This window comes from Chlamydotis macqueenii, chromosome 12, assembly GCF_036417535.1.
Source record: "Chlamydotis macqueenii isolate bChlMac1 chromosome 12, bChlMac1.mat, whole genome shotgun sequence".
NCBI classification, from domain to species: domain Eukaryota; kingdom Metazoa; phylum Chordata; class Aves; order Otidiformes; family Otididae; genus Chlamydotis; species Chlamydotis macqueenii.
The window spans coordinates 20,621,069-20,635,134 of record NC_141567.1 but is presented as its reverse complement, the minus strand read 5'-3'; the positions used below and the strand labels follow the sequence as shown (position 1 = coordinate 20,635,134).

General features: G+C 41.1%; 1 protein-coding gene across 4 annotated transcripts in view; it reads right to left on the bottom strand.

Annotated features, from left to right (window-relative positions):
- Window positions 1–1,106: 1,106 nt before the first annotated feature.
- The window catches only part of MTMR10 (myotubularin related protein 10), a 37,769-nt gene continuing 24,809 nt past the window's right edge, over window positions 1,107–14,066 (bottom strand). For all 4 annotated transcript variants that reach the window (XM_086757689.1, XM_086757690.1, XM_086757692.1 and 1 more), the window contains 11 exons: window positions 10,870–10,960; window positions 8,261–8,438; window positions 7,751–7,838; window positions 7,497–7,585; window positions 6,430–6,560; window positions 6,244–6,313; window positions 5,979–6,049; window positions 4,944–5,113; window positions 3,626–3,796; window positions 2,529–2,711; window positions 1,107–1,985 (listed from right to left, as the gene is read on the bottom strand). In XM_086757689.1, the coding sequence (XP_086613815.1) occupies window positions 1,386–1,985; window positions 2,529–2,711; window positions 3,626–3,796; window positions 4,944–5,113; window positions 5,979–6,049; window positions 6,244–6,313; window positions 6,430–6,560; window positions 7,497–7,585; window positions 7,751–7,838; window positions 8,261–8,438; window positions 10,870–10,960 (1,842 nt within the window). In that variant the 3' untranslated portion in view covers window positions 1,107–1,385. The remainder of the gene's footprint in view (window positions 1,986–2,528; window positions 2,712–3,625; window positions 3,797–4,943; window positions 5,114–5,978; window positions 6,050–6,243; window positions 6,314–6,429; window positions 6,561–7,496; window positions 7,586–7,750; window positions 7,839–8,260; window positions 8,439–10,869; window positions 10,961–14,066) is intronic.

Here is a 14,066-nt window from a genome sequence, read left to right as displayed (position 1 = left end):
TGTAAAACACAGCCTCGCTGCTAAGAGGAGCTGACAGAAGCCTCAACCTGTGAGAACGACACAGGTTCCTCCACCCTCCCTCTGTACACACTTTACTCTCTTCCTTTTCTCCCTCTGGAACAAGAGGCTTTTTCTGGCACAGCTTCCAGGGAGAGGTACCATTTAAAAGCTTTCAGAGCAAAGAGGCGGCTGCGTTAAGCAGAGGAGGCTGTTGGACAGAACTCCCTCAAGCCGTGCTTGTCCCCTGCACTGTCCTTAGGGACACGTGTCCGTGACCAAGAAGGCACCGCTCCTCCAGTACCTGCTTACAAGTGACAGCAGCACCAGTACCCCTTGTGGGTTTGGGCACTGGGAGCACGTCCTCCGTTCTGGAACCCAGTACGGCTTCAGTATGAATCCTGCTGAACGCTACTGCATCCTATGCATCCTACAACAGGATGAGGAAAGGGCCGGCAGGGATCAGGAGCCGCGCAGGGACATAATGCCGAGTACTGAGATGCTTAAATAGAAAAAGTGAGGCTCTTATCAGACTCAGAAACAAGCTTCACCCTAAAGAGGAAAAACCTGCTGTCTCTTGAGCCGGCCTGCTCCAGAAACGGAGAGGGGGAGGCCAGGGGTGGAACAAGAACTCACCATAACAACCTGTTGTAAAAAGGTGGGGTGGGGGGTCAGCTGCATAATTATTGTTTGCTCCCAATTAAAGGCACTTCTACAGCTACTGCAATACCAGATCTACAGTAAGTGTGTTAAGGTGAACAGTGCATCGTCCTGAAGTCGAGTCCTACAGTCCAAAGTCACGCCCACGACAAAGAGCACAGATCTGACTAACTGTTAATGAACACGTTCTGGGGAGAAGGGAAAGCGAACAACCCCCTCCGTGGGTACACACTGCACGAACACGTATGTCGGGTGATCAGGTCACAGGACACTGTATGTATGTATGTATGTATGTATGTAAGCTTCCTGAAGAGGCAATCTGATAAAACAGTTTGTTCGCAGATTTCAGCCATCGGTCTGTGCCCACTGCACCTCCCCACATTCATTTGCCACGCTGGGGAAAAAAGATATTTCAAGCAGAACCCTCGTTAATGACCACACCAAGCCTTTCAATTAGCTAATGAAACGCTCCATCGTATGTAATGAGCCAAACCACAAAACAGAGAAGGAATCAGGAACCAGAAGCCCTAGCAGATGAGAACTAGTGAAGACAAAATTGTGCGATTTGAAGTATGACTCGCTTTGCTTTTAAATATTTGTGCAAAACTTACGTAATGTTTGTATAGAAAAATTATTACAGCTGTCAATGCCGCATTTAGCAGTGTTAACTTAGAAAAGACAAAGTGATATGCTGTGTTCTCCCCAAACCTTGACACCATCGCATCATCTTAGTCTTCATTTGCAAGCGTCTCGGTGGACAGCCAGATTTTGGCACCACTTAAAAATTTGCTCAAAGGCGTTCCCAGAATGCTCCGTCTGCACAGGTTCCCTACGGGGGAAAAGGGGAACGAGGAGGAGAGGAAGTCTGGGGCCGCAGAGGTGTCATTTAAACCGCTCGCTCTGAAGTACATCCTGCTCTGATCCAGTTCTGAGCAGCCGCCTTGCAAGGGAGAGTTGCTGTTGTACTGCCGAAGATTCCGGTTTAACATGTCCACTTCGTCGGCCAGCAAAGAAACTTTATGGAAAGCGGTGATGAAGCCGCCGTGGTTAATCTGGGCCTCGGGGACCCAGCGGAAGTAGCAGAGTTTCCACAGTTTTATTTGTGTTCCGGAGATACGGGGCAGAATTACGCCGTGCAAATCAACAGGCTTCGCAAACCAGTCTCTGAAGTACTGCTCCATGCTGTTGCTCTGACTCTCCGTCTGCTGCAAGAAGTCTGGTTTCAGTTTTAGTATCAGCGAGTTTCTTCTTGGAAGGAACTCTTGCTCACTGATGATTCCGTTTTTCAGTGCTGGGGGCACACCTCGCAATGTGGAGCTGTAGTTTTTCTGCAGAAAATAAATACCGGTGATTTTGCAGTTTCACAGCAGATTTCCCTGAGCTGCCAGGGTGCGTCATCCACAGAACTGATCTGACCTTTAAACTGTCCTGAGCTTGTGAGTCACCACTGCAGGGCTCCCACGGCAAACTGTGGCCACCTGGGGCCTTTAAAAAGAAATGTGTGTTTTCTAGGCTTTCTAAAACAACAAATGATTGAATTAATCTGTATTCACTGAAAAAACTGACAACCCTGGGGGAAAAAGGGGCATGTCATCACTTTTCCATAGGTGAAATAATGCAAATGTTGGCAGGGAGCTGCTGAGCTGATATCAGAACTGATATGAGAAAATATCCAGGAACACACGGCTCCACAATTCACAGCTTCACCTCTACAGAAAGCCATTTCTTTAACCTGGGAAGCTAAGAGAATTAATGCTCCTGCTGCTGCACTGAGGGCGTAAAACACTACATACCTGTAAACTTTTAAGCATTAACAGCTTATGGTGAAGCACAGAAACAGTCCATGGACAGACAGACATCACGACAGTTACCTTTGAGCGCTTGAAAGTTTTCACGGCTCCGTTTTGTACACACGGTGCGCTCTTTCCAATATACAGAGGGTTGTGAAAGAGCAGGCGATCCCTGCTTGTAAACTGAAGGGACCAGTCCCAAACACACGGAAATCTGAGGCCTTTCTCATCACCCAGTTGAATATTTTTGCTTATGGCAAATTCCTGCAAGAAGTTAACATTCAGGCATATTAAAAAAAAAAAAAAAAATAGGCTTATACACAAATCTTAATTATAAACAAGCATGTAACTGTTGGGCAAAGAAGAGCAGAGGTATAATTTAGAGGTGGCTGCAGATCACAGCAACAGAGCAGCAAGGCAGCCTGCTGCTGCAGAGAACAGCTGTACCCTGCCTGTTCTTCATTTGTGCAAGGCAGAGGCAGCACTAACGCTTACTTAGCAAAAACTACTTTTCAATGGTATTAAATTTATTGTTTGTTTATTCTTAAACCCCCCAAATTTATTTTGAGAATACACTAATGGTCCCTCACTGCTCTACGTCTTTGTGAGGTAGCTACTTACAACTTTAAAGGGAAAATATTTAACAAAATAACTAAGTTTTACTTTTATCAGCCATCAAATGTTTTCTACAGACAGTTGGGATCAGCTCCAGTTTTCAAAAACAAATTTAAGCGTTCAGTTTTCTAAATACCTCCATTGAGCATTACTGTTTGAATATCACGCAGTCCTTTCCAACTTTTTAAACAATTATGTCAAGAGATTTCAAAGCCTGTCTGAGGTGTGACATTCTATGTATTGCCCACCATTCTACTTTACCAGTTGCAGATATAAATCTGTTTCCTAGAGGAGTACAAATAATAATGCACAATAACAACGCTTTTCTAAAAAAAAAAAAAAAAAAAAAAAGAAATTAAATAGATTTTCTTCTTGAGCAGTTAGTTACTGTCTACGCAAAGATCACCTGAAAGGACATTCTGATCATATTCATCTGGGGAGCTGAATATTTTGCGATGTTTTGCAAAACCCAAAGGAATGCCATTTAGCTGAGACGACGTTATTTCCAGAGGGCACGCTGAAGTCCCTTATTTGAAAAGCAGGCATTAACACTTCATACTCACAGTGCTTTCCTTGACTCGCTGATGAGGAGAATTGAAAAGGAAAGTGCCGAAGAGCGAGATGCGCGCGCTGTCGTACAGGATGGTCAAGTACATTTCTGAAAACTCGAAGGCTGCTGGGTATTGCTCTAGCAGCTGCCAAACGCAGTCAAGAAACATCAAGAACAAAGGAGACTGGGAAAGGAAACAGAGAATTATCAGACTTAACGTAAGTCTTGCCCAAATCATACCAGTTTCCTTGCAGTTAGTGCTCCATGAGGGTATTTAGCTACGTCTCTGTACATTCCTCAACAGGGTAAATATTTGAAGTATTGTATTTTTTAATGAATTTAAACAACTGTAATAGCCCGTATACCTGTTTAGACACTTTCAAACTGGCTTTCTCAGGGTCACCTTTCCACAGCCTTCCCTTCTCCGTAAGACGCCGGTCAGTTCTTTACTGGGCCGTCTTTGTACTTACAAGACAGCAGAAAGCATTTCTACAGCTACGTACGTCCCTCATAATTTCCAAACTATTGCTCCTATGAGCCTTCCTTCCTACATGGCCGTATTTTCACAATGTATCTACTTCCTTCTTGTCTGAAATGACTGGAGAGCTTACAATTCAGCCACGTTAACTTCCCACTACGCTTCCTAGCTCTTTCCACAGTGGCCCACAAATAGCAAAAGTATAAACTACCATTTATACAAAACTTTACAAATATTTTCCTCTTCCCAGTGTCAGTCTTCAGTACATCCTTTCCTAGGGGCAAAATACCTGCTTTCTCTTTACTTCCCCTTTGGTATTTCAGTTTCTTTATCCCTTTCACGCATTTTCTCTGCTTAGAGCTCGGTGTCCTCAGTTTATCTGTTGGCTCCGCTCCCTGAGAACGTTGCTTTTCTATTACTCTTGGGCATTGTCCCTGAAAAAGGCTGTTAACCTGGGCTCCTCTGTTTTTCCAACTGGAGGTACAAGTCTCTCCTTTGCACTGAAGAGGCCAGGATTAGCTGGAAATACCAAAAAATCAAGCACTGTGCTACCCTCTATTATTCTGTTTGGCAGCTGTGTATCAATTCAGAACACGGCAGTGCTTCTCTATCAGCATAACACTGAAGCAACATAAAATCCCAGCAACATTTGCCTGCATCTGGTGTTTCACTGATTCGCACATGGCTAGAGAGGATAAAGAAAGTATCTCTCTATCCCAGGCAAAGACTCATTTTCTCTGACATTAGTTTCAGGAGATTTGAAAGTATTAAAAAGTATTTTTACTTTTAGGTTTCTGTGTGAATGCTCAGGCTGCTAATAACCAGACACAGTTATCAGACAATGCGTTTTTACCTCTTTGTCAGACCTCTTTAAGTGGTTACACCTATCCAAAAACTGATATCCTGCCATGACCCATTCCTTCTGGATTAAGCTTTGAAATCCAACAATTGTTCGACAATAGGGATCCAGCATGACTTGAATGAGAGAAGCAGCAAGGCAGCTCAGGTCCCGTCCCTCTTCCTCTGTGAATAACATACACAACGGTTGAAATACAGAAGGTATATATGCACATAGACAGAATTAGATCTCCAAGAGCAAAGAGTGGCAACTAGGTCTAGTGTTTTTCTTTGAATTTCTTCTAAAACACGCTTTTTGCTGCTCTAATTGTTCTCATAGTTTCAAAAAAAACTAGAAGAAAAAGACACCTTTTTTTAAAATTTTTTCAACGGAGACCCATACTGTAGAAAGGTTCCTGCAGTATCCAGCACAACAACGCATTCAGCAAGAACAAAACACCCACCCAAACGCCTGGTGTTTAAACCAAGATGTGCTGAGAAGGACGGTGTTCATGTTGCTGGAAATTTTCAACATGTTTTCCACCCAACACAGTTTTTGGAAGGCCATTACATGGGGACTGGGATATACCAGCTGAACAGGTCTTGTAAAAATGGCAACATTTCTGATCTTGATAAGAGCAAGTTTTTCAGTATCTTTTTTTCCTGGAATATCTGTTTGCACTTCCACAACAGCAGCCACTGTTAATGAAATCCTTTTGTACACAGGACCTCTGAATAAAATTGATATTGCTCATGCAAGGAGTATTAGCCCAATTAACACAGTACCAAAGTTCACCTCAAAGTTTTGATTCTATCATATAATTACCAGAATAAAAACCACAACAATTCAAAGTGAAATATTCCTTTGATGCTATGGACTACAGTTCAGATACATAACGAAATTACTTTCCTTTCTAGTTCCTCAAATGCCTAAAATATTTAGAAGCAATGGGGTTTATGTATAAAGACTCCAGCTGATTTTATTTAAACGTGTTTATCTACATTATCATAGTAATGCTAAGAATTCCAGCGAGCTACATGGGTGTATTACCTTGCAGAACTACAGAAACGTGCTTACACTCCATCATATATACAAGCTCAGCAGAATGCCTTAGAAATGATCTAGGGAGGAAAAGAAAGTGATGCAAGAGTTAATATAACAGGTTCATAGTCTAGAAGGAAACAAATATTTGGGATATCTGTATTTAACTAGCTGGTATATTAAAATAGAGAATCCTTCAACGGATTCACTGCTTATTTACACTGGTGAAAGTTTTTCACAGGTCATTAACCATAACTTTATTAATGGTACAAACCTAATATACTCTAACCAGCGAGTATTTTCCAGCGAGGACAGCCACTTCTCTTCAGTTTCTTCAAAAGGCTCTGCAACAAGGAAAGCAATTACATTGCAGGACTACTTCAAACGACTCCTCCTGTTAGCCAGATCTATTAGAATTCGTTGTATTTCAAGCAAATGAAAGCAGGCCAGTCCAGCATACCATTAACACACAGCTGTTTGAGTTTGACATGCGCAGCCTGGATTTCCTGGATGTTGGGGAGACACTTGTCCAGATCACATTTGTAAACGTCGCTTCTCAGGGGATGACTTCGAGTTATTGCGTTACAAATCCTAAGGTAAGAAAAAGAATTAGCCATTTTATTATTGAAGAGGAAAGAAACAGTCTTTCAAAAAACACGCCACAGTCTTTAACTGCAAACAAATAAAACTGCATAAAACATGCATTAAAAAAAAAAAAAAAAATCTTTCTAGTTTATATTCAGGAGATATATTGCTAATAGCTAATAAGCTATTGACTCAAATATTTTTAGTATCTGCTAGTTACAAACAAAACAAAAAAGGAAACGCTGGACCATTAAAACAACATATTTGGGAAATGAAAATCTGATGCTGACTTACGGGTCTGTTAAATTTTTAATTTTCCACAATTTTTAGTAAGCCTTATCTATGCTAAATAAAGAGAACATACCTGCCAGGATTTCAAATATAAGTCGGAGTTCTAGCCTAACAGACACAATGCAAGTGTTTGTACTACTACAAAAAGTCACCCTACAAACTAAATCAAAGAACAAAAAATACCCATCTAATAAACTACTTACACCAGGCTCTAAATGCCCTCATCTTTCACCAAGGACAGTGAATGACAAATACTTCACAGGGATACAGTGTGCGCTGTGGCACTAAATCTGTAGAACTGTATTTCCCAATGCCACAAATAACTAATTGTTACTGTGCCTTCCTGAAGCAGTAAGAAAGTCTCCAGCAACATAAATTGTACTAGAGTAACATCAACAGAAAATATTGTCTGATCCTTTTATCAATAAATTCTGTCACCTGAATGACTAGCTGCCTCAAAAATAAACATCCCTTAAAACTGGAAAAATTATTTAATATTTGAACTATATTCAGAGCAGTTTCTCAGAAGCTATTGCACTACAGCATTACGAAGCAAGTACCCTCTCCATTACCAATTGCTGCTCTACGTTACAGTCACCACTTGCGTTACCCTAAGCGCCTGATTAAAGAACAGCATAACTCATCCCTCACCTTTGATCGATTCTTCTTTGCTGCAATACATCTTTAATGTTGGCCATTCTTACGAGGGCGCTCCCGTTAGGGTGGTTCCAGGACCATAACTAATATGGGGGAAAACACAGAAGAAACAACAATGCAGGTGAGTGTTATTCTATGTAATTGTTTTTCTTAATGCTACACACAAAACTATGTTAATTGGCAAACATATCTTTAAGATTAATATTGTACAACGATCAAGAACAGTACAGAATAAAGATTCCACTTACTGGCATTCGTCTCCCGATAAAGGAGTAGGAGTACAGCTTGAGGTCTTGATCTGCTAAGGAAGATGGAACCACAAAATATTCTGGAAGGCTTGGGCAAAAAAAACAATACAAAAGGTTACTTCTCCCTATGTATTATACCAGTTTTTCTCTTGCTGCCATGCTGTCTTAATAACTCTGTCAAATATAACACGCCAGCCCCTAATACCGCAGTGCTAACTGGCTGTCCTGTGCGTCTGCAGGATGGTACCTATCACTGGTGCAGCTCAAAAGGATTTGTTTAGAAACGTGCACGTTTCAGAGGGAAGTACAAAAGCACAAAAGCATCAGGTGCCAAAACGTGACATTTCCCTTAATAACAGCCCTTGCAGCATCCTTCAACAGAGGGCCTCTCCAGAGAGCGGCACGTTGAAGAGGTGAGGCGCACACATAGCTAGGACAGAGGCTTTGGCAGAGGAGCAGGAACAGACAGTACAACTGTTTTCTTCTACTTGCATTGTGAGAGAAACTTACCAAGTAGATATCATATAACCTTCATTGACTGAACAAACTCTCCACTCTGAGGCACCTGTCCTTTTGATTTCTCTATCCCAGTCAGAGTAAGTTTCAAACAAAGGTGTCTGCTGGCCGCTGGCACTGCCGACGCCGCCACCACCACCTCCTCCTGGGTCTATTCCGTTCACCTTCTTTGCTAGGAAAAGAAAATTCATCAATGCACATTTAAAAAAAAAAAAAAAAAAAGAGGAAAAATCATCAAACTCTTCACCTTCCTCATTACAAGAATAAGTCACCAGCATTAGGACTAACGATACCTATTTTTGCATTAAAACAGATCGCTGATTTAATGACAGCTGGTGATACATGAAGATGTAAGTGTATTTTTTTCCTGCCATTTCAACAGAGAAGCAACATAAAATTGGTATGTCATGCTGCTTGACACAAAGCAAGAGATACTAACACTCAGGAACAAATGTTATCTTCAGTCACAGGATTTCTCTTTTCAACATACCACAGTCAGTGACGTTTTAAAAACACGAACCCTTTTTAGGCTACCCTGTAATTAGGTACCTTATGAAGAAAGCAAAATAAAATTGATAAAATTAAATAGCTTTAAATGATTGCTATATTAACAGCAAATAAAATACATTGAAGGCCAGGTTAAAATATATAATTTAATATATATATTTATATCCAGATAAAAACAGCCTACCATTTTGTGGCTAGGGACCAAGGGGATTACAGAGGCTGCTACTGACACCGAAGGATCTCCTTTGCTGGCCATTCTTTAAGGGCCAAGGAGGCACTGAGCTGTGTCAAGGGGACTACAGTTTGTTTCTTGCCACTTGGCAGTAACTTTTTGGATGAAAGTGAAACAAACTGAGACTCAGTCCTGTGACCCACCCCCATGAAAGCTCCTAGCTTTAGCTGTCTGTGAAGATGCAAGTGCCTGCCCAAACAAAGCAGATCGCAGCGTTACGGCTCTACTGCCATCTCAGCGATGGCGTACTTTCTGCTTGCCACCTCTATCAACTTCATTCTTGCAGTACTACTTGGACTACTTATGTTTTTCAGAAGAAAACTGGACTAAAACCAGAATGAAGTCGTTGTTCAAAGACAGTATACAGAGAAATACAATATTTTTCTTTAAAAGGTTATAATTTTCCTGTTCAATGGTGGGATATATCATTATCAAATACAGCCCGGTAAAAAATGCTGTACACGTACACCAGAGCAATGCAGGCTCTTTATGTTCCTCAAGAAGCACAAAGACAGCATTTGAGCTTCTACTTTACTGGGACCAGCAGGGATAGAGAGTCATAGAACACAGTGCTGGAGTTGTGAGGGCAAAGCCAGAGATCTACGCTGCAAACAGCAGGGTTCACAACAACAACACACCCCAAACCAGAAGTATTTGCAAACTCTTTTCTCCAGCAGCTGCAGCATAGCAGAACAACTATCTTTTGCCACTCCGGTCTGCTGCTCCGGAGGAACAACATTTTTTACCCACCTTATGCAATTCTTCCACTAGGTATTTTTCCATACAGCAAATGCTATTTTAAGGACAAAGTAAAGGCAATTTTGTGACAGACTAACATTTTATTCACACTCCACTTTAACATTTTGCTGTAATTTTATCTGCAAATTGGCTTCCTCCCTGGAACTTTTACAACACGAAAGTACACAGACCTTAAGAACCGCCCGAGTTTTACCAGGTAAGAAATTATAGGTGTAATGATGTGTGCAACATGATCGCATGCACACTTACTCCTCTGCATGCACAGGGCGGTCAGGTAGGCACATGCATGAAAAACATGCATTGTTGTGCTAATTCGAAGGCCTGAGCTCGTAATTCCACAACATTCCAATTTTGTACCAGGCAGATCAGTGGTTTCTAACGCCAGCTGCTGAGTAAACATTCCAGTACCACAGAACTGCAGCACTGGCACTTTCTCTATCTGGAGGCTTGTTCCGCTAGAACTGATGGCTTTCAGCTGTGTATTGGCTGGGGAACACTAAGCAGTGACCGCACAGCATGACACTCGAAATGAAGTTCCAAAGGCATCTTTTTTAGGCTTACCTAACTGACAAGGTTCAGTTGGAGATTGGCCTTGAGCAGAGAGGGTGTGCTCCAACTCAGCAGGGGTGGTGGAGGTTTTGAGTGGTAAGAACTGCCTAGTAAGCCTCTAGGAAAGAAGGTTTGGAGTCCCAAGTTGCACAAATCCTCCTGCAATACCACCAGAAGAGAAACTTATTCCCAAGAGAAGGGCAGGTGAACGAGCCTGCCTGATGGGAGATTAGCTAGGTACCTAGAGTACCAGTATAGACATACAACAGGAGGATCGAAGCGTGAATCGAGAAATACGAGTACTCATGCTGTCATCAGTGCTGACGTAAGTAGCTTTGTTTTGTTTCAGACAGGAAAGACATTTCTTCTGATTTTGGTCGATAATGTCTATCACAATGAATGACTTATAACCAAAAGAGGTTGGGTGCAAGGCAAGCCAATTTTATTACCCCTGGAGAAAGCCTCAAATGCTTTTTGCCACTGCTTCGAGACAGAAGTCTTACTAAAATTATGTATTATGAAATAGGAAAAAAAATCCAGATACTTCCATACTTACCTGGATTATGATATATTTCCCCAACATACTCAAACGCAAAGAGAAGCTGAAGATCTGTCGGCTGAGAATAATGCGCTATTGCAAGGCAGACCTAGGAAAGAAATATTTGTTACTCTTATTTAGAGACATAGAATTTATTGCCTTTAATTATGACAGCATGAAAGATGCAGAGCAAAGTTAAAAATCAGTCTTCTGATGTTTTATTTCCACATTTTACTTGAAAGGAGTGAATTACATAGTTAAACACACTCATATTTGGCGAGAGACCATTCCTGTAATTACAGCAGGTGAGTTCATGACCACCTCTCAGGAGTGATTAACTGGTAAGGGCGGACTAAGCTTTTGCAAGAAAGGTCAGACTGCGAGAGGCATCCCTAAACATGATTCTCTGTATCAACAGAAGCAAGCAAGGACTTGTAGCTACTGTGCTCTGCCTGCCCACCTGCATAAAGAAGTAAGGAGAAGAGAAAAAAAAAATGACAGCACAACACACAGGTGGTCAGCACAGTACAGCAAAACCTCATTTTAACTGGTCTTTTGATAATTTTTTTTAAAGAGTACTTATCAATGCAGCATAAGATCGGTCATACTGAGCCAGCTCTAAAGTTCAGACCCAGTACTCTGTTCCCGACAGCGGCCAGCAATCGATGCTTGGGGGAGATGGTAAAAACAGAGAAAGCCTATAATAAAATTTTACCAGGACATTTTCCAACAGTTCATAGTTCAGGCAGTTCCTGAACTAAAACCTAGTATCAGTATTCAACAGCATTTGACGGATACTTCTTCTACAAAGATGTCAGCTGGGCCAAGAGGTTTCTGAAGTATGACTTCCGTTTATAAAAGCCTTACTGGTTCTTCCCTAAAGTATCATATTTAACCAAAAGTTTGTATCTAATTATATTTCTATTGTCTTTTCCACTAATTCACTCCATATAGGCATCACGCTTACCAGTCTGTGCTACCCAAAACTCAACCTTCAAAAATTTCTGCTCTTGAAAGGGAAAATAAGAGGTTGCTCTTTGAAGACCTCCAGGACCTAAGTCAATCCTGCATCTCGTTAAGCTGTACTCCAAAATTATGAAGGGCACTGATTAATAGAAATGAAAAGTAAATGGTAAAAAAGAACAGCCCTTCCCCCAAGTTAGCTGGAAATATGTAATTTATGGTGGGAGATGTTTCTGAATGGCAGGCCAAAGATCCTCCAGCAATCTCCAATTTCAATAAAAAGCAAGTTGTAGGGGATGCCTTTTTTCCAGGTGTGGGAGATCTACAGTTAATTAAACATGCCAGTAATCACCTCCTTTCCAGTCCCCAGCTGATCTTGAGAACTGAAACACCAGCCAAACTTTCTGAGGCTAGCAAGATGTCAGCTTGATTAAATTTTGGCCTAGCCCTTACAGGTTCTGTCCCAGATGACTGCATTTCATTCACAAAAGAAAGCCACCCATAACTTGTAGATGCCTGCAGGCTTACTGCAAGCTCCAACACTGCCTCTGACAATCTGATGCATTAATCAGGTTTTACCAGGCTGAGTCACAAGCTCTGCCCTGGGAAGAGAAATTCAGCAGAGAGTTATAGTAAGAGATAGATCCATCCTCGGAAGAGCAGATTAACTTGGGGCACGAGGAAAAGCCTTGCTGCAGTCTGCATTCTTTGCAGCAGTCTCAGGACCGGCATCACATAAGTAACTGATTTTCTACCTGTATAAACTGGTCATTTTGGTAGAAGTCCAAGATTACTAAAATTAAGAGTGCAGCACATGGTTTAGGATTAGATACTAGACTCCAAATACAGCCAAGCTTTGCTAGCCTTCATCTCTTTAAATGTGAATATTCACTAATAAATACAAGAGATTTGACAAAAAACCTAATATCTAGAAGAATCAAATTCAGGAAGAAAAAAAAACCTTTCAAGTAGAGATTGGCACTGTTACTCTCCAAATTTCAGCACTTCATTTGGAGTCTGTAGCTTTGCCTTCTTCCCTTAGTATTTTCTTCTCCATTTTACTAAAATATACCTGCCTTACCTCTAAATAAAATACTTAATGAAAAGGAGATTAGAAAACAAAAAACTCTATTCTGCATGTCCAGATACAGAAATTCCATGTGACAAAGTCTTAATTAGGGACAAAGATCATTCACATTATTACCACCCAAAATTTTTTCTTTCCATTTTCTTCCTTCCCTTCGACTCTCCATGACTTTTGTATTGGACAACATGGTCACACAACTTATTCAGTATAGCAGTTTTTGATATTATTTTCAAAAAACATTCTGTGCATCCAAGAAATTGTTTTCTGTTAGTGGAGGAAAGTTTTCTTACTGTCATAGATATAAAAGAAAGATTTGCAGGACACACAACATACTACTGGCAGCACTGTGCCACTGGAAAAAAAAACTTGACAACTCACTTACACTAAGAAGTTCCGCATGGAGAAAGTCATAGCATTTTTACTAGCTCGTATGCAACATATTTGGCATTATGGAACCTTTGCCATATTTTTATTTACTTTGGCTTTTGATGGGGACATTCCTCACTATTTACAAAACCAGTAATGGCTTCAGTCAAAAATGTTTTTTCACAAACACTCCCCAACAAAAAAAATTCCTGTTGAGTCTTAGAAGAACAGTTGCTTTAACTTTTCTCCCCACACCTTCAGTTCTACAACGAAACTGCAAAAGGAAATAGAGGATAGGACACTCTGGGGCGGGGAGGGGGGGGCGACGGGGGACATGACCCCCAAAAAACCTCAAACAGTAGAAGAGTCACTGGGAAAGAGTCTGGCATGACTTTTCAAATGAACATTTATAAGGTACGTTGCAGGAACTGGTAAAACATCTAACAACTACCATGAAATAACTAAAGCCATGCACATTTTACTCAATCTTGTAATTTCAGTGCATAAATCAAAGCTGAAAAAGCCAGCTATTCCATAATACTTGGCCTCTTCTAACAGACTACCTGTGCCCATCATTCCCAATGAAACAACATGGAAATCTGTGCACATACTCATTTTTACTTTCATTTTTCTGTGTAACTTTTCACTACAGTAACAGAGCTACTCCTCATCTTCATTTATGGGAGTGAAGGATCAAAGCCTTTTACTCTGCTGATCTACTCTCAAGGCTAGAGGATAACTGCAAGACATGAAAAAATTCCACTGTGCTGCCAAATAACACAACAGAAATACAGCAAAA